Source organism: Bipolaris victoriae (assembly GCF_000527765.1).
Source record: "Bipolaris victoriae FI3 unplaced genomic scaffold scaffold_97, whole genome shotgun sequence".
Classification (NCBI taxonomy): domain Eukaryota; kingdom Fungi; phylum Ascomycota; class Dothideomycetes; order Pleosporales; family Pleosporaceae; genus Bipolaris; species Bipolaris victoriae.
In genome coordinates this window covers 1,296-23,342 of record NW_014575295.1, presented here as the reverse complement: position 1 = coordinate 23,342, position 22,047 = coordinate 1,296, and the positions used below count along the sequence as shown (strand labels likewise).

General features: G+C 54.3%; 10 protein-coding genes across 10 annotated transcripts; 7 read left to right on the top strand and 3 right to left on the bottom strand.

Moving 5' to 3' along the window:
• Positions 1-51: 51 nt before the first annotated feature.
• On the top strand, positions 52-1,558 carry COCVIDRAFT_29729 (hypothetical protein; the record flags this gene model as incomplete). The annotated part of the gene is made up of 2 exons (XM_014697472.1): positions 52-180; positions 257-1,558. The coding sequence occupies 2 exons, from the start codon at positions 52-54 to the stop codon at positions 1,556-1,558; spliced, it is 1,431 nt and encodes a 476-aa protein (XP_014552958.1).
• A 295-nt stretch (positions 1,559-1,853) lies between these two features.
• Positions 1,854-2,516, top strand: COCVIDRAFT_108901 (hypothetical protein; the record flags this gene model as incomplete). The annotated part of the gene is made up of 1 exon (XM_014697471.1): positions 1,854-2,516. The coding sequence occupies one exon, from the start codon at positions 1,854-1,856 to the stop codon at positions 2,514-2,516; it is 663 nt and encodes a 220-aa protein (XP_014552957.1).
• A 109-nt stretch (positions 2,517-2,625) lies between these two features.
• Positions 2,626-3,765, bottom strand: COCVIDRAFT_19049 (hypothetical protein; the record flags this gene model as incomplete). Its single annotated transcript, XM_014697456.1, has 4 exons — positions 2,626-2,635; positions 2,696-3,508; positions 3,563-3,606; positions 3,691-3,765. The coding sequence occupies 4 exons, from the start codon at positions 3,763-3,765 to the stop codon at positions 2,626-2,628; spliced, it is 942 nt and encodes a 313-aa protein (XP_014552942.1).
• Positions 3,766-3,871: 106 nt separating this feature from the next.
• Positions 3,872-4,278, top strand: COCVIDRAFT_108956 (hypothetical protein; the record flags this gene model as incomplete). Its single annotated transcript, XM_014697470.1, has 2 exons — positions 3,872-4,080; positions 4,203-4,278. 2 exons carry the CDS (start codon positions 3,872-3,874, stop codon positions 4,276-4,278), a joined length of 285 nt encoding a protein of 94 aa, XP_014552956.1.
• Positions 4,279-4,677: 399 nt separating this feature from the next.
• On the bottom strand, positions 4,678-5,788 carry COCVIDRAFT_40922 (hypothetical protein; the record flags this gene model as incomplete). The annotated part of the gene is made up of 2 exons (XM_014697469.1): positions 4,678-5,399; positions 5,470-5,788. The coding sequence occupies 2 exons, from the start codon at positions 5,786-5,788 to the stop codon at positions 4,678-4,680; spliced, it is 1,041 nt and encodes a 346-aa protein (XP_014552955.1).
• A 408-nt stretch (positions 5,789-6,196) lies between these two features.
• Positions 6,197-6,630, top strand: COCVIDRAFT_40921 (hypothetical protein; the record flags this gene model as incomplete). The annotated part of the gene is made up of 4 exons (XM_014697468.1): positions 6,197-6,220; positions 6,283-6,325; positions 6,429-6,464; positions 6,545-6,630. 4 exons carry the CDS (start codon positions 6,197-6,199, stop codon positions 6,628-6,630), a joined length of 189 nt encoding a protein of 62 aa, XP_014552954.1.
• Positions 6,631-7,315: 685 nt separating this feature from the next.
• On the top strand, positions 7,316-7,483 carry COCVIDRAFT_108846 (hypothetical protein; the record flags this gene model as incomplete). The annotated part of the gene is made up of 1 exon (XM_014697467.1): positions 7,316-7,483. The coding sequence occupies one exon, from the start codon at positions 7,316-7,318 to the stop codon at positions 7,481-7,483; it is 168 nt and encodes a 55-aa protein (XP_014552953.1).
• A 2,577-nt stretch (positions 7,484-10,060) lies between these two features.
• On the top strand, positions 10,061-14,662 carry COCVIDRAFT_29725 (hypothetical protein; the record flags this gene model as incomplete). The annotated part of the gene is made up of 1 exon (XM_014697466.1): positions 10,061-14,662. One exon carries the CDS (start codon positions 10,061-10,063, stop codon positions 14,660-14,662), a length of 4,602 nt encoding a protein of 1,533 aa, XP_014552952.1.
• A 3,036-nt stretch (positions 14,663-17,698) lies between these two features.
• Positions 17,699-18,187, bottom strand: COCVIDRAFT_108928 (hypothetical protein; the record flags this gene model as incomplete). Its single annotated transcript, XM_014697465.1, has 1 exon — positions 17,699-18,187. One exon carries the CDS (start codon positions 18,185-18,187, stop codon positions 17,699-17,701), a length of 489 nt encoding a protein of 162 aa, XP_014552951.1.
• A 921-nt stretch (positions 18,188-19,108) lies between these two features.
• On the top strand, positions 19,109-21,439 carry COCVIDRAFT_108893 (hypothetical protein; the record flags this gene model as incomplete). The annotated part of the gene is made up of 2 exons (XM_014697464.1): positions 19,109-20,063; positions 20,112-21,439. 2 exons carry the CDS (start codon positions 19,109-19,111, stop codon positions 21,437-21,439), a joined length of 2,283 nt encoding a protein of 760 aa, XP_014552950.1.
• Positions 21,440-22,047: the final 608 nt, after the last annotated feature.

Genomic DNA, 22,047 nt, shown 5'->3' with positions numbered 1-22,047 from the left:
AAACGCATACCCAACGCCGACTGGCCCTATCTGTACCACGGATTCGACAAGATGGCGCACCTAGACCCTTACTTCAAGCAAGTCGATGATTTGCAAAACACCTTCATCGAGAGACTGAGGGAGGCGGTGGCCATCCCCAGTATCAGTTCCGAGGACCAGAGGAGGCCTGATGTCGTCAAGGTATGTATGCCAGCTGTTTATAAGGCTATCATAGCACGTGTGAGCCGTCTGAACACTGCATCTGACTGTGGTTTAGATGGGACACTGGCTTGCCGAGCAGATCAAGGCTCTTGGTGGCACTGTCGAGCTCCGTGAGCTAGGAAAGCAGCCTGGTCGTGAGCATCTCGACCTCCCGCCCTGCCTATTGGGTCGCTACGGAAACGACCCCAAGAAGCTCAACGTCCTCGTCTATGGTCACTACGATGTACAGCCCGCAAACAAGTCGGATGGCTGGGCGACGGATCCTTTCACACTCAGCATCGACGACAAGGGTCGCATGTTTGGACGTGGCAGTACCGATGACAAGGGCCCAGTGCTTGGATGGCTCAACGCAATCGAGGCCCACCAGAAGGCTGGCGTAGAGCTGCCTGTCAACCTGGTCATGTGCTTCGAGGGTATGGAGGAGAATGGATCTGAAGGACTCGACGACACCATCCGCGCAGAGGCCAAGAAGTTTTTCAAGGATGTTGATGTTGTCTGCATTTCGGACAACTACTGGCTCGGTACTGAGAAGCCTTGCTTGACCTACGGTGTCCGTGGCTGCAACTACTACCAGATTGAGGTTTCTGGTCCTGGCCAGGATCTTCACTCTGGTGTCTACGGCGGTATGACTCACGAGCCCATGACTGACTTGGTGCGCATCATGAACTCGCTCGTCGAACCGGATGGCAAGATTCTTATCAAGGGCATCGATGAGCTGGTTGCCCCGCTTACCGACGAGGAGGCCGCGCTTTACCCACCAATTGCCTTTACCATGGACGGCCTGAAGGAGTCATTAGGCGGTGCCGTCACGATTCACGACAAGAAGGAGGATGCACTCATGTCCAAGATGCGATACCCCTCATTATCCCTTCACGGAATCGAGGGTGCCTTTTACTCTGAGGGAGCCAAGACTGTCATTCCAGCCAAGGTTATTGGAAAGTTCTCGATCCGAACAGTACCAAACATGGAGATTGACCCAGTGACGAAGCTGGTTGAGAAGCACATCAATGACGAGTTTGCCAAGCTGAAGTCCAAGAACACGATGAAGTTTAGCGTCGTACACTGCGGGAAGTGGTGGGTAGAGGACCCCAACCACCCCAACTACACTGCTGCCGCAAAGGCTGTTGAGCGTGTGTTTGGCGTCAAGCCTGACATGACGAGGGAGGGTGGAAGTATCCCCGTCACATTGACCTTCCAAGAGGAGCTTGGCAAGAATGTTTTGTTGCTACCAATGGGTAGCTCGACCGACGCAGCCCATTCGATTAATGAGAAGCTCGACAAGAGGAACTATATTGAGGGCACTAAGTTGTTGGGTGCTTACCTGCACTACGTTGCAAGCGAGATGAAGCGTGATTAGATGGATAGCAGCCGCAACTCATTGCAGGATTTTCTGGGTGATATTTATTGAGTTGTAGATAGCATATGAACAAGTAAAAAAATATACCCTTTTATACAAGTTACTGTTAAAGCTTGGTTGACAAGCGCACCACTGTATTGCACAAGTGCGGTGCAGCTTTGACCAACCACATCGGGGCGGAACAACGAAAAAAGTTCGGCCTTGAGCCTCACAACATTCCAACGTCCGCATCAACCCCATCTTGTGCACCGGCGGGCCACACCACACCCCAAGGTCCAATTGCACAACCAACACAATGGCAACATGTAAACCACTCCTCCGGGTCTGCCCATCGACCCTGCAACCCGCATCCCTCCTGCCACGGACCCAACAACGCTTCGAATCCACAACCCGACGACACAGAAAACTACTCGCGCTCCCCGCGGCACCATCCTACACACCATCCACCTCGTCGCCAACCCTGATATTCAACCCCCCATCCTCCGCCCCCAGCGTCCACCACACGCCTCTAAAATTCCTCCCTCAATCCGACAAGCGCCGCACCCTCTACGCCAACACGCACCACCAACTCACCCGCACAGCCCTCACCTCACGCACCTCACCCATCGCTTCCCCGGGGACACCGCTTCAAACCTCGAGCCACCTACCCCCGAAACCCTCTTCTGCCCTACCACCTCCAGTCCGGCAACCATACGACAAACAATACCACCTTTCCGAACAGCAAGTTGCGGAAATCAGGCAATTACGCGCAGAAGATCCGGATACGTGGACGAGGGTTAAGCTGGCGGACAAGTTTGGGTGTAGTCAGTTTTTTGTGGGGTTGGTGGCGAAGAATGAGGCCAAGGCGGAGAGGGTGGCGCGGGAGCACGAGGGCATGAGGGCGAAGTGGGGGGGAAGGAGACGCGAGGCGAGGGAGGAGAGGGGGAGGAGGAAGATGGGGTGGGGGAGGGATGAGTAAAAGGGGGAGAGAAAATAAAATAAAAAGATGGGGTTGATCTTGTATGAGTTTTTTTTTGATGGAGATGGGGAAGGATATATGAGGTCTTTGTTTGATCTATAGAAGAAAGTCATATACGACTATTATAAGGAAAAGGAAAAATAAACATGAAATCGAAGCATTCTCCTTTACTTACTTACTTGTCCTCTATCTCTACACCGTTACCAATCTTAATCACGAACCCTTTACCCCCCTCTTGATTCCCACTCCCAACCTTGCACCCTTGACACCATTCCCTCCTCTCCGCCTTGTCCCCCCCTTCAACCTCCTCAACACCCATCCCCGCCCCAACCTTGCTCCCCTCCACTTTCCTCAGCGCAATCCGTACTTCACCCATGTCCCTCCCCCAGCTCAGCAGCATCGCCGGCCTGTAGTACCGTGCACTCGTCGAACAACTACTCGTTACCAGCGCGCAGGAAAGCAGTCTCGCGAGGTTCGTAAGGTGAAAGCATAGCGTCGCTGATGCGGATGCTACTGTGGATGTAAGGGGTAAAGAGGGAAGGAAGACGTGAGTGTCTTCGAGGATGAGGGCGTGAATGGTGCGATGGGTGCTGGTGTGTGAGGAGGGATTGGAGAGGTAGGCAGGGAGGGAGCGGAGGGTTGAGAGGAGAGAGGGGTAGGTTTGGGGGTGGAAGATGTGGACGTGTTGTAATGCGTTTTTCACCCTTTCTCTCAAAGCGGGGGGTGAGGGGCGGGGGTGCGGGGTGGAGGAGAGGAGGAGGAAGAGGAGAGTGGTGTAGAGGAGCGGAATGTTGAAGTGGCGGAGGGGATCGATGAGGATTATGGCGTTTGAGGGGGTTGAGAGGGCGGTCGCGATGATGAGGGTTATCAAAGAGGTTTTTCCGGAGCCGGAGGGTTGGTGGTGGGAGGGTGGGGAGATGAGGGTGAGGATTGGGGGGTGGGTGGAGGGAGGGGGGAGGAGAGAGTCGAGGGGGGGGATGTTGAAGTAGGCGCTGGGAATGTTTTAGTTCGAGGTCTTGACGATGAAGGGGAGAAAAAAAACGGACTTTTGGTTGTTGGTTGGATGGACTAGACGGAGAGATTTGAGTACCTATTTTTATTTTCTCGTGTTAGAAATATTAAATCATGTTGTGTATGTTTTTTTGTTGTTGTTGTCGTGATGATATCTACGTACCGAGTTCAAATCCATAACTTGAACATCTGCCAGCGACTTCTCACCGAATCTCCTCGCCTCGTCCCCGTTCATCATCTTTTCTTCCTACAACCCCCGTTCTTTTTTTTTCTGAGCCTGATATTTCAATCCTCAATTCCCTCTGGACACCATTCACAGCAATCTTCTTGCTATCGAAAACAGAATGGCACCACCTGTTTCCGCGATTCCGGTCTCGGAACTGGAAATGCAGCTGAATACGCTTCCGTCTGGTCGAGCGCGGAATCCACCAATTACGCTAAGCGAGTGCGCGCTGAAAGAGCTGGTGCAGTACAAGTGCAATGTACAACCCGCGGAGAAACGAGGGGGCGTGCCGAGTGTGGTGTGTGAGCCTGTTGTGCGGATGCTGAGAAGGTGAGTGGTTGTGTAAGATGTTTGTTGAAAGAGCTTGGCAGCTTGATTGGTGGTAACGAGAGATATGGACGGGCTTCTTTTTTTTTCGTCAGAAGTTGAATATGATATTAACAGTCTCTCAGATGTCAAGGAGGACTGAGTGTCGAGACGACTGCTTGGGAAGGGTGGAAAGCAAAGCAGGAAGGCGCGACCAGCTAGACACGAGCAAGTTGCCACACCATCATGCATGGAACCTTTCAATAATCCTAAACGCAGATAGATCTGATGAAAAATCACATGACATCGATTAACCACTGCATTCACTGCATTCACGGTAAATAACACGAAACAATGGATACGTAATCAATTGATGAATAATAAGACGACGCATCAATGCCGCTCCCATGGGACAAGCAGCTATAGTACAACCAACTTCCTCCAAGAAAGTGAACAAAAACGTGATCAACGCCGGTCAAATGCCCTAAACGTGCCTTCATATCTCCAAGGCGGGAATGTCCGAATACCCAAACGCCTCGCTACCAAAATGCTTCAATATGCTTTTTCTTTCTTTCTTTTACACAGTGTGCTGCCACCGAAGAGCTGGCGTGATGACAGATATTAGACGCCGCTCCCGGATTTTCTCCAGTATTTGCGCTCGTAGTTGACGTGTACGCCTTCTTCCAGATTGACGCTACGATCGGTTGTAGGCTGCCGTGTTGGAGCATCATGTGATGTGTTCCAACCGTCATCTTCGTCCAGGTCCATCTGTGCCTGTCGTCGTTCCTCGTCCTTTTCGCGCTGGTGCTCCTCGTTCAACAAATCCGTCATGGCTGCTTGCCATAACTTGTCGCTCTCTTTCATGCGTTTGCTTCGCTTCCGCTTTCCCACATTCTGCTTCTGAACGCCCGCTTTTTGTGCTGCCATGAGCTTTCTAAGACTCTGTTCGGCCAAGATACCCTCCTCGGTTGCCTTTTCCCGAATCTTTCGCGGGTCATGTTCGCGGTTGGTGAAGACTGGTGTCGCAGAATATGTGTGCTTGGAGGGGAAGCCAGGAAAGTGTTCTGGGATATAAGGGCGCGTCTCCTTGTCTGCCTTGCCCGATAACTCGGGGCCTAACAAGGATTCGGTATCTGGGGGCGGGGCTTCTGGGGGTACGGGAGGTGCAAAGTAGGGCTGTAGTAGCGATGGCGGAACTTCGCCAGTGTCGAAATGTTGGTCGAGGGGTGCCGATCCGCGTAGACCCGAAGATGCCAGCGCGTATATCCAGTCATGTGCCACTGTTTCGGTGCGGCGCGAACTGATCATGGACTTGCGCACTTGGGCTAGAAAGTGGCTCATGTCTGGGTCAGGTTAGTCTGGGAAACTCTAATGGGCTGTGTAGCCAGCTGGCGTCGCAAGGTGAAGCCATACAGGAATCAACCAGCGCCCGGAACTGCTCCAGCGCGTCCGGGCGCGCACCCTCGAATCCCATGCTCTTGCATTGTATCGCTATTGCGCGCCGCAATTGCTGATCGAAAAAGTCCTTGCTTTCACCAAAGCTATCAAACTCGGCGCTGACAGGGTCGACGATGTGCTGGACTGGCTGCGTGTGGTGCAGTGCATGCACGACTCGCCGCTTCTTCTGCTGCGGCTCCCCATGTGTTGGCGCGTTGTCCGCCACATGCGCTCGTTTCATGCCTGCGGTTGCGCCCTCGCTGCTGGCGCTGGGAGAGAGTATGATTCCTGGCATATGCTGCTGGTGATCCCGGGTTTGGTGTTTGGGGAGGGGGTTGGTGATGTCGCAGGCCGGATGCGTGTACGCGAGGTTGGTAAAGTTATCGGTCGATGGGCGCGCAGTCGAGCGTGAGAGATGGCATGGGCTGCAAAGGCATGCACCTGCGATTGAGCCGGACGTGGATGTGCGAGAGATTCGGCGATCGATCGATGTTATTATCCCCTTCACTTGTTTGCTGGCGTCGTGATTGAGTCGGAAGCTCTGAGAGCGCAGGGCGCTAGGCCACTTTGCCTTACGTCAGCAGCAGCAGTAGTTCTCCGTCGAACCACCACAACTTCAGCATACCCGCAGACGACCTTTACCAGCTCCCGCAACCCGCACCCGCGTCCCGAAACTCTCCACTCCCCCGAAAGCGAATTCAAAATGGCCATCAAACCGATTACCGGCGTATGTGCTGCCATTGAGTGTCTTGGGCAGCAGCGGGCATGAGGCTAATGACTGGATTGCAGATGCTCAAGCGACAGATCGTGCTCGATCTCTCTGTTGCCATGGGTGCGTAGAGCTCTTGCAGTGCATGCGCGACGATTTATGGGCCTTGAAACAGGCATATGGGGTTGCGCGCGGGTTTGGGAAGCTTGACTAACAGTGAGGGCAGGTATTGGCGTCGTTGCCGGCTACGGCTGGTGGTACGGTACGTGATATCATCCTGGACTTGCAACCGCGAAGACTGCTGCTACAACGAAATTTACGACTCGATACTTACGTTCCAAGGCTACCACGTTCCCGCCGTTCGTCACCGTGACGCTTTCTACCAGAAGCTCGAGGACGAGCGCGCATCAGCTCTGGGCCAGAAATAGACGACTAGCATGCGAGCGTCGGCATGATGTCTTTGTCAATTAATCATCAGATGATGGAAAGGATGACGGCTGTGGATTGGGTGTATCCCAAGTAGAGTGGAGTCATAGAGCAAGCCAAATCAAACACGGTCAAACAGCCCTACACGTGTGTTGTTTGCGTGCAATCATATCTTGATATTACGACTTGTTTTTTTGGATGAAATTGCAACTTGTAACGCTCGAAGTGAAATCTATATGCTCACTGCCATCTTGACAGGTCGACCTGACATGTCATACTTGTGTTCAAACTAATGATGTTCGCAGACGTGATAAGGATGCGGAGCTGTATGGTATGGGTGTGGATGGATGGTCAAATGAAAGAAGAGACTGGATCGACATCTCAAGGGGCCAGTCATGAGCAGGTGCGCAGGCATCAAGGGTGTTAGAGTGCTACTGCATCTGTTGTTGCTGACTGAGATTAGTCACATGACGAATGCGAACATCAGGTTGTGCAGTGGAGCCTTCGGCAACATCCGACGGCGGTGCATCCAAGAGGGCCAGGGAAAGGTTGCGTGATGAACAGTGATACGAGGAGTACGAGAAGACTTGTACTGAAGCAGCATGCAAAGCAAGAATAAGTTGGTGCAGATGATAGCGGCATCCGCGACGGGCCGGGAAGCAGTGCAGTGAGGGTGGTGGATGGTTTATGGTACTCTACCTTGGAGGAGGCGTGACGTGGGCAATGGGCAAGGAGGCATGGCGCGATATGCAAGCATGGAAACAGGTACATGTGTGTGTGTGTGTGTGTGTGTGTGTGTGTATACTTGGTTGGAGGGCGATTCGCACTGGGGGCAGAGATGGCGAGGGCGTCTGATGACCGTGGGGGTGTGAAGCAGCGGTGGCCGAGCAGGAAACGTGTCGGGCAAGGCGTGCGATTGGCTGCATGGCTGGCTTGGTTCGTTCCCTGGCGATCACGACCAACCCATGGTGGTGGCTGCAGGGGAGCGAAGGCACTGGCCGCCAAGGATCGACGTGAACCCAAAGCGTGGGCGGGCCAGGCAGGATTCAGCAGCCATTTGCACACGTGGATCGAACGAAGCTGATGATGGAAGGACAGGCGTGCTGACAGTGAGCAGAGAAAGTGGCAAGGGGTAGGCAAAAAGCAACATCAGGGGGGGCAGTGGTTATCGACGTCGAACTGGGAACCAGAGGCGAGTGCTTTGACAGCGGCCTTGCTGGCTCGGAACGGGGGGTGGATTCCTGGCGTGCGGCGTCCTAGCGTCAGATGCTAGTCCTTCACCATGCGCTAGGGCAACGGGTAGTCGATCTAAGAGGCAGATTGAGGGTGGGCGTGAAGAAGAGGCGAGATGCGACGTTTCTGTGTTTGAGCAGGGAGGGCAGGGGGGGCATGGGAAAATAAATGGTTTTGTGTTGAGCGAAACAGAGGCGCTGTAAGGGCGGGCATGGAGGCCACGTGGTGGAGAGGGGGAAGAAGGGCAGCAAGGGAAGGGGGTGGCGGAAGCAGCGGCGGTGATTTGTGAGGAGGATGAAGGGAAGGTGGTGTAAGAGGGAAAGGGACTGGACTTGACTTGGGAGGTTTACTTACTTGGGTGTTGACTTGGGAGATTAGTCGAGCGACTTGGCTGGGGTCCAGGTCATTTCAGCGGTGCGAGGTAAGCAGATTGGACTCTTTGCCCTGATCACCGGCCGAGCGAGGAGCGGGGCGTGTGTGGGCTTTTGCGCATCGTCGACGCCATGGCGTGCGGGCGGGCCATGGGCACCGGGGTTTTGATCACAGTAGAGGGTGAAACGCACATGGACGGGCGTCGACACAAGGGCAGCACAGGCAGGTTGTGAGTTGCAGCAGTTGTAAAACAAGAGGCAAACCTAGTAGAATGGGCGCGGGTGCAAGCGCGTGAGCAGCACGAGGGCAGTTTGGTGGCTGCGGAAGATTTGGTGGGGACTGCGAGGCGCTACTAGACGGCCTGTCCAGGGCCCACGCCTGTCGCCTTTCCGCTGGGAGGCGTGCCCGGAGGCTGCCCAGAGGCCCAGATGGCTTGCTGCTGCTGGCTGGCTGGCTGTCAGTCAGTCACTCCCTCCGTCAGGTGTGCAGACTCAGATGGCGACCAGGGTCACGCTGGTGACTCGGTGCGTTGGGGTGGGTGCGTGGTGAACAGACGGGCGGACGGCCGTTGGGCTGGCGCTGCACTGCACTGCTCCCCACTGTGGGTGACGAGTAGGTATCCAAGTAGGCGGGTACCTTGTATATACACAATATACACAGTGCACACATGTACAGCCATACATGCACGTACATGTACGTACACTACACACACATACAGCAGCCATGGTTGCAGACACATGTACTGGCGCTGCAGTCATGGCCGTCCCTCTGCTGCGGCGGCGAGACGAGGCGCTAGTCTGCTTTTGGTACAGCGCAGGCCTTGCTGAGCGTTAGAAGACGGGGGGGACTGGCTAGCACGCATAGCGATCCCTGCAGGCAGGTGCGACGGCGCCGGGCGCACTTGCTCTGTGCACGCCCTGCACCTGCCTGCTCAGCCAGCACGCCCGACTGCTGTTGCCATTGCTGGTGCTGGTGCTGCTGTTGTCGCTGCTGGTGCTGGTGCTGCTACTGCTACTGCTGGTGCTGCTACTGCTACTGCTGCTGCCGTTGCTGTGTGCTGCTGTCACTTCGTCGCCAACCACACAGCACCTTGACGAAACTCGGAGAACCGCCGCTGCCTGCCTGCGACGCGTCCTCGTCCTCGTCCTCTACCTGCCTCCCCCTACCTACTCTTACCCTCTCTTCTCTACTCCCACACTACCACTACTTTTCCTCCCTCCCTCCCCCCATCCCTTCCCCCGCCGCATCGCTGCCCTTTTTCATCTGCATCGACGCGCACCCCCCGGCCTCTGCCACCGCACACAATCTAGGCGCCTTAGGCTTGGATGCTGCGACTGCTGCGACTGCTGCTGCTGCGCTAACGCCGCCGTCGATCACACACCAACGAGCCGCAGCTGGCGAGCTGTCGACTTACTGCTGCTGCTGCTGCTGCTGTGCCCTTGCCCTTCACCCTTTACCCCAAGCCTCACTCGTCGTGTTGGCTGCATGCTGGCCCTGCCCTCACCCATCCTCCTCTGCCCCCACAGCCTGCCTGCTCTCGTCCACGCACACCCGCACACCCCCTCTCTCGACCTAACCCACATCGACTACTCTCTCCTCCTCCCTCAGGCCCGTCATCTTCACCGCCCGCCCGTGGTGCCTCTCACTCGCCTACTCGACGCCCGTGCCCGTCCCGCCGTCTGCCGTCTGCCGCATCACTCCAGTCCACGTCCTGCATGAGTGTTGCTCTTCTTTACACCTCTGCGGCACCGCACCGCCGTGTCTAGAGCCCATCGTACCGCCAGTCTGCCTGCCAGCTAGCGCGTCCCTAACCCTTTGCGCGTCGCCATGAACAACCCAAACATGCAACAGAACGGCATGCAGCAAGGCCGCGCCACCGCCGGCATTCACCACTTTGTCCAGCACTATCGCGTCCAGCAACAGCAGGGCAAGATCCCCACAGGATGGCAGCAGACGACGTCGCCCGACGAGCGCGGCCAGCTCGCTCTGCAGTTCTTCACCCAGTACCGCCTGCTCAAGCCTGATATCCCAGAGGTCGAGTCGATGCGAGCCGCCCTCCAGTTTGAGACACAAAACTTCATGTCGGCCCCTTCCAAGGAACAGTACCATTCGCAAATTAAGCAGAAACTTATCGTCATGACGACCGCACGCCAACAGCAGCTGCAGCGCCTCCAGGGCGGCATGCCAAACAACATGAACAACGCCATGAACGGCATGACTCCAGCCCAGATGAACATGATGAACCAGATGGGCCAGCAGGGCGCGCGCCAGCCCCAACCACAACAGTTCAACCCGGCATTTCCAAACGCTCAGCTTCAGCGCCCCATGCAAGTCTCCCCTGTCCCCATGACACAAGGCCAATCTTCCATGGGCGTCAACGGCGCCAACCCCGTCAACATGGCCCAAGGTCAAAACGCCCAGCAACCAAACATGCAACCCAATCAGCAGCAAACACGACAGGAGCAGTTGATTATCAACCAGTTTGCGAAGAAGTTGATGGATACTTGCAAAGAGGAGGTTCGCGTCAAGTTTGAGAATGATGTCCGCGCCTGGCCTGAAGACAAGAAGCAGCAGTTGCTCAACCAAGGAATCAACCCCCTCTTCCTCCGCTTTCGTCAGCATGCTGAGATGCTCTACCGAAGGGGCGCGCTGAATCAGCCCACAGCTGGCCAGAATAATGTCGCCATGCAGGGAACACCTCAGCAGAACCGCATGCAGGGACAGCAGATGAATATGAATCAGCGCCAAGCCAATCAGGATTTTGATTTCACTGAAATCGCCAATCGGCAAATGGAGGCTATGCGAAGCCAGGACCAAGGTACAACGGTAGTACCCGCGAGCAACAACCCAAACAATGGTGGGCAAATGGGCGGATTCCAAGGTCAGAATCCACAGCCTGGCCAAGCTCCAAATGCAATGGCACAGCGCCAGGCAGAAGCGTTTCACCGCCAGGCACAAGCGCAGCAGGCACAACAAGCACATGCTCAAGCTCAGGTGCAGGCGCGGTTAGAACAACAACGCCAACAGCATGTAGCTCAGGCAGCGCGTAACCAGCAGAATCAGTTACTGCAAGGCCAGATTGGCGGCTTGAACCTCCCGCAGGGCACTCAGCAGCCTAGTCCTGCCATGCCTATGCTGAACCGGCCAATGCCTCCACCAGGTCAACCAGGCCCTCCAGGAACGCCGCAGCAACGTCCACCCCAGGCTCATGTTCCCATCATGACACCACAGCCCGGGCAGGCTGATCCAAACTTGACCGAGCTCATGCGACAAGCGCAGCAAAGAGCTGCTGCTGTCCAGCAGGCCAACCAGCAACCGCTGACCGATCAAGTCCGCATGAACATGATGCCCCCTGACCTGGATGCTTCTGTAAAGCAACAGCTACTCAAGGTGCCAGAGCATCAGTTCCGTGTCATCCTCCAGAGCTACATGATGAATCTGCGTAGGAATAATGGCGGTATGCCCAATGGAGCATTCCCAACTGGACAGCCGAATGCAGGCCAGCCAAACATGGCCTTCAACCAGCAACAACAACAGCAGCAGCAGCAACAACAACAGCAACAACTGCAGCCTGGCGTTGCTGGTCAAATGCTTGGCGGTCCTAATATGCAGAATATGGTCCGACCTGGTATGAATCTCGCACAGCCACCACCTGGTACTGGTCCTCAAAATCCCATGGGTGCCCAGCGCGGTCCTATGCCGAACCAGCAACAACGTGTTGCTGCTGCATCCAACCTGCTTCGTGCGAATCCCGGAATCATACATACCACCGATCCTAAGCCATTCCCTCCCAACGTGCTAAACGCGCAAATTCGACAAAGTCTTCCACCAGACGTCAGAACTTGGCAACAGCTCAAAGCCTGGGCTAGTCAGAACCCTGCTCTCGTGCCTGGCGTTGACGGTCAAAAGCTACTCATGTTGCAAGTTCTACACTTCCAGGACATGGTCAGGCAGTCGAATGGCGTCGCTGGCGTCCATCCGACACCACAGCCTGGCCAGGGACTCGTCCCACCAGGGCAGATCAACCCAAATCAAGGCCCTGTGAGGACACCTCAGCAGCAGCCGAACATGCAGAATATGGCGGCACTTCAGGTCACTCCTCAAGAGTTGCAGCAGTTCCGCGCAAGAATGGTTGGCCAGCCACAAGCTAACCTGCCAGACGACCAACTGCGCGGCCTTATGATCTCCATAAGGATGAAGAACCTCCAACAGCAGAGACAGCAGCAACAGCAGCAATCTGCGATGCTCAACCAACAAGCTCAACGTAACCAAGCTCAACCTACCGTCCCCATGGCTGTACAGCAACAACCACAGCAGCAGCCCAACCGACCACCTGCGGCGCAACCGCAAACACAAGCGACGCCCCAGCCTAAACCAGCGATGAAGCCACAGCAAGCACAACCCACACAGTCGCTTCCCAACAACAATGCCAATAACAACAATACTGTGAACAAGGGTACGAAGAGGTCACATGAGGACACCATGGAGTCTGGCAACGAGACCACTCCACAAGCTCCCCCTATGGCTTCTTCAAAATCTCAGCCTGGTCTTAACCTTACGCAAGAGCAAATGTCAAAGCTTACCCCCGCACAGCATGCGCAGTACAGAGCACAGTTGCTGAAAGCCCAGGATGCATCCAACAACAAGATGCAACAACAGCGCGGCGGCATGCTCAATTCTGAGGAGCTTCGGCAGAGAATGAGCGACCCTGCACGCATCCGGCAGTTTAAGCAAATGATGGAGGAGGTGGAGAAGAGCATACCCGCGAAGCAGCCAATCGCACTGCCAGCGGCAGCACGTACCGCTCTACAGAAATCGCTAAAGGAACAGTTCCAACGCCTAAAGCAGTCAGACCAGGCGCTTCGCATCTTCCATGCCTCGTACGATACCAACGAGCCCGAGCCAGTCATTCGCCAAATCATGCGATCGCGCGCGCTCTTGTTTAAGCAAATCAATGAAGCCGATGGCACTCTGCATCCTCAGGTGACACTGACAATCGAGGAGTTTAAAAATCATTTGAGCACGATATTCAAGTTTGTCATCAAGATTCAGGAGAAGGTCAAGCAACAGACACAGGGTCAGGGCCCAGCTGCCCAGCAATCCCAGCCTCAGGGTTCGAATGCCTCGCCTGCCCAACTTAATGCTGCAAATCTGAAGATCGTAGAACAACAAAACCGCAACCAAAAGGCCCCGTCCGCCCCTACGACCGACCGACCACCGTTTGCCATTGGCGCCGACCCCGGCCATGGAGCTGCGCATTACTTTGAGGGAGCAAGACCGGTCACGAACCTCGTGTTGCCTGAAAAGAAGCGCGCGAAGCTCGAAGCAGGCAGCCAATCGTCGACTCCTGCTGCCAGAGCCTCTCCTCATATCGGCTCCGGTAACTCACCTGAACTCAGGAGACAACCAGCGCCCGACAAGCAAGTGCCACAAAGACCGACATTCCGATGCAACGATACGACGTGTGAATACTCTGTACGAGGCTTCGACACCCAGGCCGAACTCGACTTGCACAGCCAAATACACGCAAAGGTCGAAAACCCGATGCAGTTCGCTCTCGACTCCATGGCTGAATACCTCGACATTGACCAAAAGACTGGTGAAGCGAAAACTGACCCTAATGCCTCCAAGTCAACGCCAAAGGCAGCGCCAGCTACTTTGCTAGCACCGCCGCAAAACATCAAGACTGAGCAGACTCCTGGTGCTTTGCAGAATGCCGCTACACCTGTCGGACAAACAGCAACAGCCTCGGCCATGGCGCGCGTGCCGACACAGACTGGGGTTAAGGACTCGCCGTCGTCTAATCTGCTGAAGACACCGCAAACCATGACCAAGGTGACTACTCCTGGCTCAGGTGCGCGAGGCAAGGCCACGCCAGCCAGCATTCCCAAGTCTGTACCAAAGGAGCAGCAAGTGGCAGCATCGGAACCAGCAGCAAAGGAAGATGAGCAACAGCAACAGCCAATGCTGCCCATGTCGATTCTCGACTACTCGTACGAGGACACCTTTGCAGCTCTAGATGCAAATGGACCGTTTACCGTGCTTGATCTCAAGGACGAGGACAATGCTTGGGCACTTCGGTCTCGGCCCGCCTCACCGTCGACTACGCCCGAGTCGTCTTCCAAGGATACGCCGTCTACGAGGCAGTCGGATATTTCGGAGAATGACAACCTTGTCATTAGCATTGATCTTAAGGATGCGGACATGCCTGATGCCTGGGCTGTCGGCATGTACGGCGACGCACTTCCGGTGGACCTGCAACTATCGGAAGACTTGCAGAATCTCGGCGTTATGCTTCCTCCCATGGACAGTGAGGATATGATGTTATTTCCCGACTATGGAAACGGAACGATGATGGATCTCGACATGCTCGAGAAGACTATGGATAGTATGGGTGGAACACTTGATGCACCTATTGTAGGTGTATGATTTTCTGAAAAATTTATTTCTTGGGAGGCTTCTTTTTTTGTCTTATTCTTTATTCTAGCGTTGCTCTTTTTTTTGATATGCAATGTTTTTTCAGTGCGTGTGTTTTTCGGGATTTCTACATGGCATTTGGGCCAATCTTTTTTCTCTAACCTACCACGCGCAATGTATTACCACACTTTCTCTTGTTCACTTGCATCTCGGTTTTTCCCCCGCCCACTTCCCCCGATTTCTTTGTCTATTTGCTTTGATGTATGGAGCTGTTTTGGAGGCCCTTTCTTCTTTTCTTCGATTTGAAGCTGGTTTTACTTACGGCCGAGATTACCGTCAGAAGTTTTTTTATGGGGAAATGCGAAATTTATGGGTGCGCGCTTTTTACTTTACCTCTCTTGCGATACGAGGGGAAATGTGAATATAAACTGGCTCCCACCTTTTTTTGGTGTTTTAACTTTGTGCGAGGGTTATTTTCGGTTTCCGCAAAGTTTATCATACGTTTTCTCTATTATCGTATTGTTTTCTTGCTGGGCGTTTTCTCGGTGATAACAAAGATTTTTTTTTTGCGTGCGTGTTTTTATTTGATTTGAAGAATTTCGGATTGATTATACCCCCCCTTCCCTCTTCCTCTTTTTGAGCTTCAAATCAATTGATATCATGATATCCTCCAATCCAAATTTGATTCATTCAGCTTCCNCACCCCCCCCCCTTTTTTTTTTCTCTTTTCTTCTTCCCCCATCCCCTCTCATCATCTCACATACCTTACATACTTACACCTCTATACACCATACACATTTCCTATACGATCCTACACGATCCCCCCTTCCCATCCACAAAAAAAAACAAAACCCTATCTCTCCATCGCCCCTCCCGCCCATCCAATCGTCCCCCCTCATGCAACAACACACTTATAACCCGCGTTTCTCGCACATACATCTGGGATGGTAGATGATCTAGGGTTATCCTGACGGTGAGTTGCATATGTACATGTACATGTACATGTACATCTAGGTAAGTGGGCAAGGACAAGGATGGGAGGGGGGGGGATCGAGAGCGGGACGGGATCGAGGTAGAGGCGGGATGGAAGGGGAAGGAGTAATTGGTGGGTGGGGGGGATGGGGATCCGGGGCGTGGATGCAGATGTGGTGGTGGTGGTGGTGTGGAGGGGAAGAGTAATCGTGATTTGGAAGTGTGCATGTTGGAGAGTGGCGAGGGGTGGGGTGGGGTGGGATTGGTGTATAGCTAGAAGGGGGAGTGTTGGTGGTGGGAGGGGTGGGGAGGGATGGGGATGTGTGTAGTAGAGGTCAAGTATGGTAAGTTTGTACATCTACACCTAAGAGTAGGTATATTCAGCACAGTAGCAAATGTGATATGAAAATGCGGCAATGGTAGTATTTTTCTCACTCGCCAACGGTAACGGCAGCGGAAACGGCACATAGAAGCCGGCTTGGTAGGATTCTTATCGAGATTACTACATATGATCCACACACACACACATGAACCTCGATGCGAATGACAGTTTTCTGACCGACGGCCAAAAGAGCCGTGAGATGGTGACGTCATTATTGTACGTGCAAGAGCCCACGACCAACGCACACAAAGGAAAACAAAGACGAGACAAGAAGCAAAGAAGAAACAAAGAAAAAAAATCCTCAAGACCGTTGCAGGTTGGGTGCATGGATGCAATTGGTCAAGGGATATGTGACGCAACAAACGACCGAAAAACGGACCGCTTGGGCAAGCCAAGCAAATGATTGCCATGATTTTATTTCCCGCGTGGGATGCAAGATGGGTGATGTGAGCAAAAAACGTTTGCTGATGATGGCCAACAGCGCGGGGTTCGTGAGCCATGACGAGCGGGTGGTTCGCCCCGCAATCGTCAAAGGGGGGCAAAAATGCCACCTGACCCGTCTTTTTGGCTCAGTGGAACTAGAACATCGTCTCGCCTCTTAATTCGAGGTCGGCGAAGACCCTGAGGTTCAACCATGGTACACGTGCCATATGTGTTTGTTGAGAAATGGCGTGGTTTTGACACGGTGCGACAAGCCCACATGTCCCACGAGCGAGAGCAAGCGAAGCGGTTTGCCTTTACATACATGCACTAACTGGTACCATGGTACGGCGGACGCCTCCCCTTTGGTTTGGTTGCATTGCATGTCCCAACGACAAGGGATGAACGCCTCGATAGTGTGTATCGGAGAAAAAAAGATCGAGGTGACGTTGCCCAAGGTGCACACCAACAGTCTATACTACTACTACACTTGGGTTGCGGGATGTGAAGGCGGAAGAGGAAGAGAAAAAAAAGGAAAGAAAAATCTTTGGGCGGTATGACGTTGAGTGCATGCATGGCCGAGTGGCGACTTACAGTAGATACATGCTGGAGTATGTACCTACTGTCCACCTACCTGTGCTGTCTGGGTTTGACTATCGGCCTACATGCAGGGAACCAGCAGAGGAAATCGCATGGCGCAACGACGGATGCGAGGAGCTATTCTCGGCGAAGCTGGGGTGCAAGGGGACGCCACGCGGGTCATGCTGCGAGGATGACTTGCACGGCAAGATGAAGATGTGTCAGCGGCTTGCTGTGAAGAGGTAGCGTTGGACGGTAAGAGACGTCGTGGAAATGCTAAGCATGTGTCGTGCGGAAAAGCTGCTATTTGCGGACACGGTAGTATGAGATGGGAAGTGGCCTGAGCGGTGAGGGCAAGGCTTTGGGCGGTGAGAATGGTAGTGGTTGGTGAGACATGACCATGGACAGGGTCTAAGGGGTGGGGTCTGGGGTAGAATGACCATCTGGTTCTGCTCGAGTGTGTAGCCAGCTTGCGAGAATCTTGGGTAGCGATACGTGGTCGGGGATGGTTAGGTATTATAGGGGAGATGCTAGTAAGCAGGCGGGACTTTGTGTTTGTGATAAAATACGCTTGTGGAGATTAGAAATTGCGATGATCATGCTAACCAAGACGAGCCGAATGCAGTGGCCCAAGACGGCTAGGTGTGTAGGACGATTTCGCTAAGATTGCCGCGGCTCGTTGCAGTTGCCCCCCATCAGGGCGTCTTTGGCTTTGGGCGTGCATGGGGGTGGTGGAAGCCAACACCAAGAAGCAGACAGATGCGCGTCACAGCCAGCATGTAGACAAAGGGGATGTTGCCCATGTCAATGGCATTCCAATCCCAGAAGCTCCAGTAAATTTGGGCGCCCAGTGGCAACACCGTGTACAGGTGCCCAAAATCGGCGAGCAGCAGGCCGATGAGAAAGGTTTTCCAGACTTTGACGTCTGGAGTGGCGCGCAGGACTGAGGCTTCGAGAAAAGCAAGACCGAGATACATGTTTGCCAATTGAGTCAGGACGATTTTTGTTGGGATGGGGACGAGTGCGTCTGGGGCGCTTGGGGCGTGCATGGTAAGGTCCAGGTAGGTCGTCTGGAAGCATGCTGCATACACGGCGCCGAGTAGAATGGAACATGGTTCTATCCACAAGAAGACGAAGCGGTAGAAGCCGGGTATTGCTAGTGCGGGTGGAGCGGCAGCCGGCATGTTTGAGTGCGAATGGTTTGGTTTCGAGTGGTGTAGACGCGACTCAGCCCAAAACCGTCGCAGAGTGGGCGTGCCCGGCGGCGGTAGCAAAGAAGGGTGGTAGTGTTGCGGCGAGGCCGGGATGTGGAGGGGGTGATGGGGGGGAGTCGTGTTGGAGAATGGAGAGAGAGGGGAGGGGGAGGATGGTAAGCGATGAAGAAGCAAGGGGGGAGGTGTGCCAGGAATAGTAGAGGAGGTGAAAGAAGCAGATGCAATGGTGGTGGTGGTGGCAGTGGCAATGGGAGGGAAGTAGTAGTAGCAGCAGCAGCAGCAGCAATGGATGCAGCAGTAGCAGCAGTAGTAGCCAGCGGCAGCGGCAGAAGAAGAAGAAGAATAAGAACAAGAGAAGGTGGCAATGGGTGTGGCGGTGATGGCGGTGATGATGGTGTTGTGGTGTGCATGAGCAGCAAATTGCCAGGGGTGGAGCGCCGCGAGACACTTGTCGCCGCCGTCGCTGTGTTATGATCGGCTGGCACTAGCTAAGCAAGTCGAGCGGTGCGACGGAATCTGGCTCTGTCTGCTTCCTCTTCGTTGGCCGTTCGCCTCGTGCTAGTCTTCTCTCTCTACTTACTCTTTTCTTACTTATGCTGCTCGTCTGCCCGTGAGCTCCGCCCTTGTTCCGCATCCTTGCTCTGCCGCTACAATTTCCTTCACCCTCATTTCGCCGCGCCCTCGTGGTTGTGCACGCTCTCTACCCGGCCCCGTCTCCGCCCTGCCCTGCTCGTTGCTGCTCTCTCCTTAGCCTGCCCGACGACGCTCCCTGTTTCCCCGTCTCTGCTGCTGTTGCTCACGCTGCTACTACTGCTGTGACATTACGCCTCGCTTTTTGTTTCGGTCTCATCCTCACCGCAACTCTTACCCGCTCCGGCCGACACGCCTCCAATGTATCGCAGGCAGTCCATCCTGTCGCATCGACCCAAAACCTCTTCCGACGTAGACGCTGAATCCTCCTCCTGCGCTGCCAACACCACAAACTTTGGAAGCCACTCCACCCCCAGCAGCGCCAACACCACCAACAACAACAACAACAACAATACACACGCCACTGCTAACACTACCAACAACAACAACACCACCACCACTACCACCACGACCCCTATCCCTTCATCCCCGCCTCACACCATGAAGCGGACCATTTCACAGACCTTCCCGGCCCCCTATCACTCCGACATCAAGGACACCAACATGCTCGACGCCGTCAACGAAGCCACAATGTCCATTGACGGCTCTTCACAGCACTCGCAGGCGAGCTCCTTCTCGCGCGCCTTTGGTGCCGTAGCCGGAAGCTTCACACGCCAGAAGACACGCAGGCGAATGTCATCAGTCTCTTCTCCCACACCTGCACAACGCCGCCGTGGTTCCATTCACTCTCTCTTCGAGTCCCTGCCCTCGTCGAGCTCAACACAGTCCAAGCCCAACGCCGATCAACCACGCATGCCCCTGGTACACCAAGACTCTGGAATCCCTGTCTTTCAAATGCAGCCACAATCCGCCTCGTCGAGCTCAAAGGCCTTTGCCCCCTTTCGGCGATTGAGCAGCATGCGCCGCCGACCGAATGCTTCTTCTTCGTCAGCCGACATGACAAAGACCGTCTTTGCCGCCCCAGTCTCATACCCCAGCCAAGCCATCCCCGGCACCGCAGCACGACAAGCGGCCGCAGCCGCCAACCAGGACCGACAAAATCAACTTCGCCGCGAGCAAGAGCACACGCGAAGCTTTCTCGACGGCCTTATTCCGTCATCGCGTGATGACGACATAAAGGACAACGAGAGCGGCGTGGACATGACGTGTGCATCGCCTATTGTTCGGGCGGATAGCGTTACCGAGAAGAAGATGAGTGAGTTGTTGCATCCACTCGCCAGCCGACCTTCGCTAACCACCCCAGTCGATCCATTCCAGCGCCTACCAGCCGAACTCGCTACCACTGTCCTCTCCAACCTCGACGCCGCCTCGCTTGTCCGTGCTGAGCGCGTATCGCGCAGCTGGAACGAGCATGCTGCCTCGCCCCACGTCTGGCGTAATGTCTTCCTCCGCAAGCACGAGCCCGAAGTACACGTCTCACCTGCGCCAATCCAAATGGGCGGCCTGGGCACTGGCAAGATGGCGGGCGGAAATCCAGCACCTGCACAAGACTGGAAGAAAATGTTCCAGGCGAGAGCCACCATCGACGCTCGATGGAAGGCAGGCACACCTGCTGCCATTTACTTGAACGGCCACACAGATAGCGTCTATTGCTGCCAGTTTGACGAGAACAAGGCCATCACTGGCTCCCGCGACCGCACCATCCGTGTATGGGACCTCCAGACGTACAAGTGCATCAAGGTATACGGAGGTCCTAACCACCGCCCAACCGCCAATACCCCTCCCCCCATGGAGGAGCGACCAGAGCGTGTCATTAGCAACGCCTCGATGAACGGTACAAAGATTGGCAACGACATCTACACAGTTCCTGCTGATTACCACGACGCGTCCATTCTCTGCCTCCAGTACGACAGTGAGATCATGGTCACTGGCTCTTCAGACTACACTTGCATTGTTTGGGATATCACAGGCGAGGAATACGTTCCCATGTACAGGCTGCGTGGCCACGAAGCTGGTGTTTTGGATGTCTGCCTCGACGACAAGTACATTATTTCGTGCTCCAAGGACGCCATGATCAAGGTCTGGGACCGCAAGACTGGCAGCTGTCTACGTACTCTCAAGGGCCACCGAGGCCCAGTCAACGCTGTACAGCTTCGAGGCAACTTCCTCGTCTCTGCCAGCGGTGACGGTGTAGCCAAGCTGTGGAACCTCGAGACTGGTGTCTCAATCAAGGACTTTCCATCCGAAGACCGTGGCCTCGCTGCTGTCGAGTTCTCTGATGATGCTAAGTACGTACTCGCCGGAGGCAACGACCACGTTGTCTACAAGTTCGACGCGTCTACCGGCGAGCTTGTGCACAGCAGAGTTAAGCATGATGGCCTCGTTCGTTCGCTTTTCCTCGACGCCTTCAACGGACGCATTGTATCAGGTTCATATGACCAGAGTATCCAAGTCTCTGATTACGAAACCGGACAGACATATGCCGTATACAAGAATTGGACAACAAGCTGGATTCTATCTGCTAAGAGCGATTATAGGCGAGTTGTGGCTACGAGTCAAGATGGCCGAACACTGATCCTGGACTTTGGTCACAATGTGCCAGGATCCGAACTGCTCGTCGGATCCAAGTGAGACGTTTCCAGTTTGACCTGCACGTATGCGGTCAAGATCGTGTTTGGAGTCGAGGTCACCAACCACCTTGCCTATTACATCCCACTCACACGGCTCTTCCCGCCTTGCCACTTTCTGCTCTATGAATCTATACGTATTATGACGTTGGCAGATGGCTTGTATGGGAGATGACGCTGGTCTTCAAGGGTTCCCCGTGACGAACTTAGTGGGTTTAACAACAAAAGTCGAGGATTGCTGGACCAAGAAAAGAAAGAGTGTTGCTTTTTTTGAGTTTGCGTATAGCATGCACATTATGGCGTTGTTCATCTACCTTGCAAAAACTTGCGGGGTGGATTCATATTCCCCCTTTTTTTTCTTGTTCTTCTTCTCTTAATCTTTTGTTCACCCACAATCATCATACTTTTGCATTATACTAACTTTATGCTTGCGGCTCACATTCTCTTTCTCGTGTTCTGTTTTTAGCGGCTTCATAGATTTCCCATTCGCTCTTCTCCCTTTAATGCATTGCTTATCAAGTTTAGTCATGGCGAGCCGTTCCTTTTTATCTAGTTTATTTCGGGCATGGAGTGTGAGAGGTATATAGATGTGCAGATGATTGCAGGACGAGC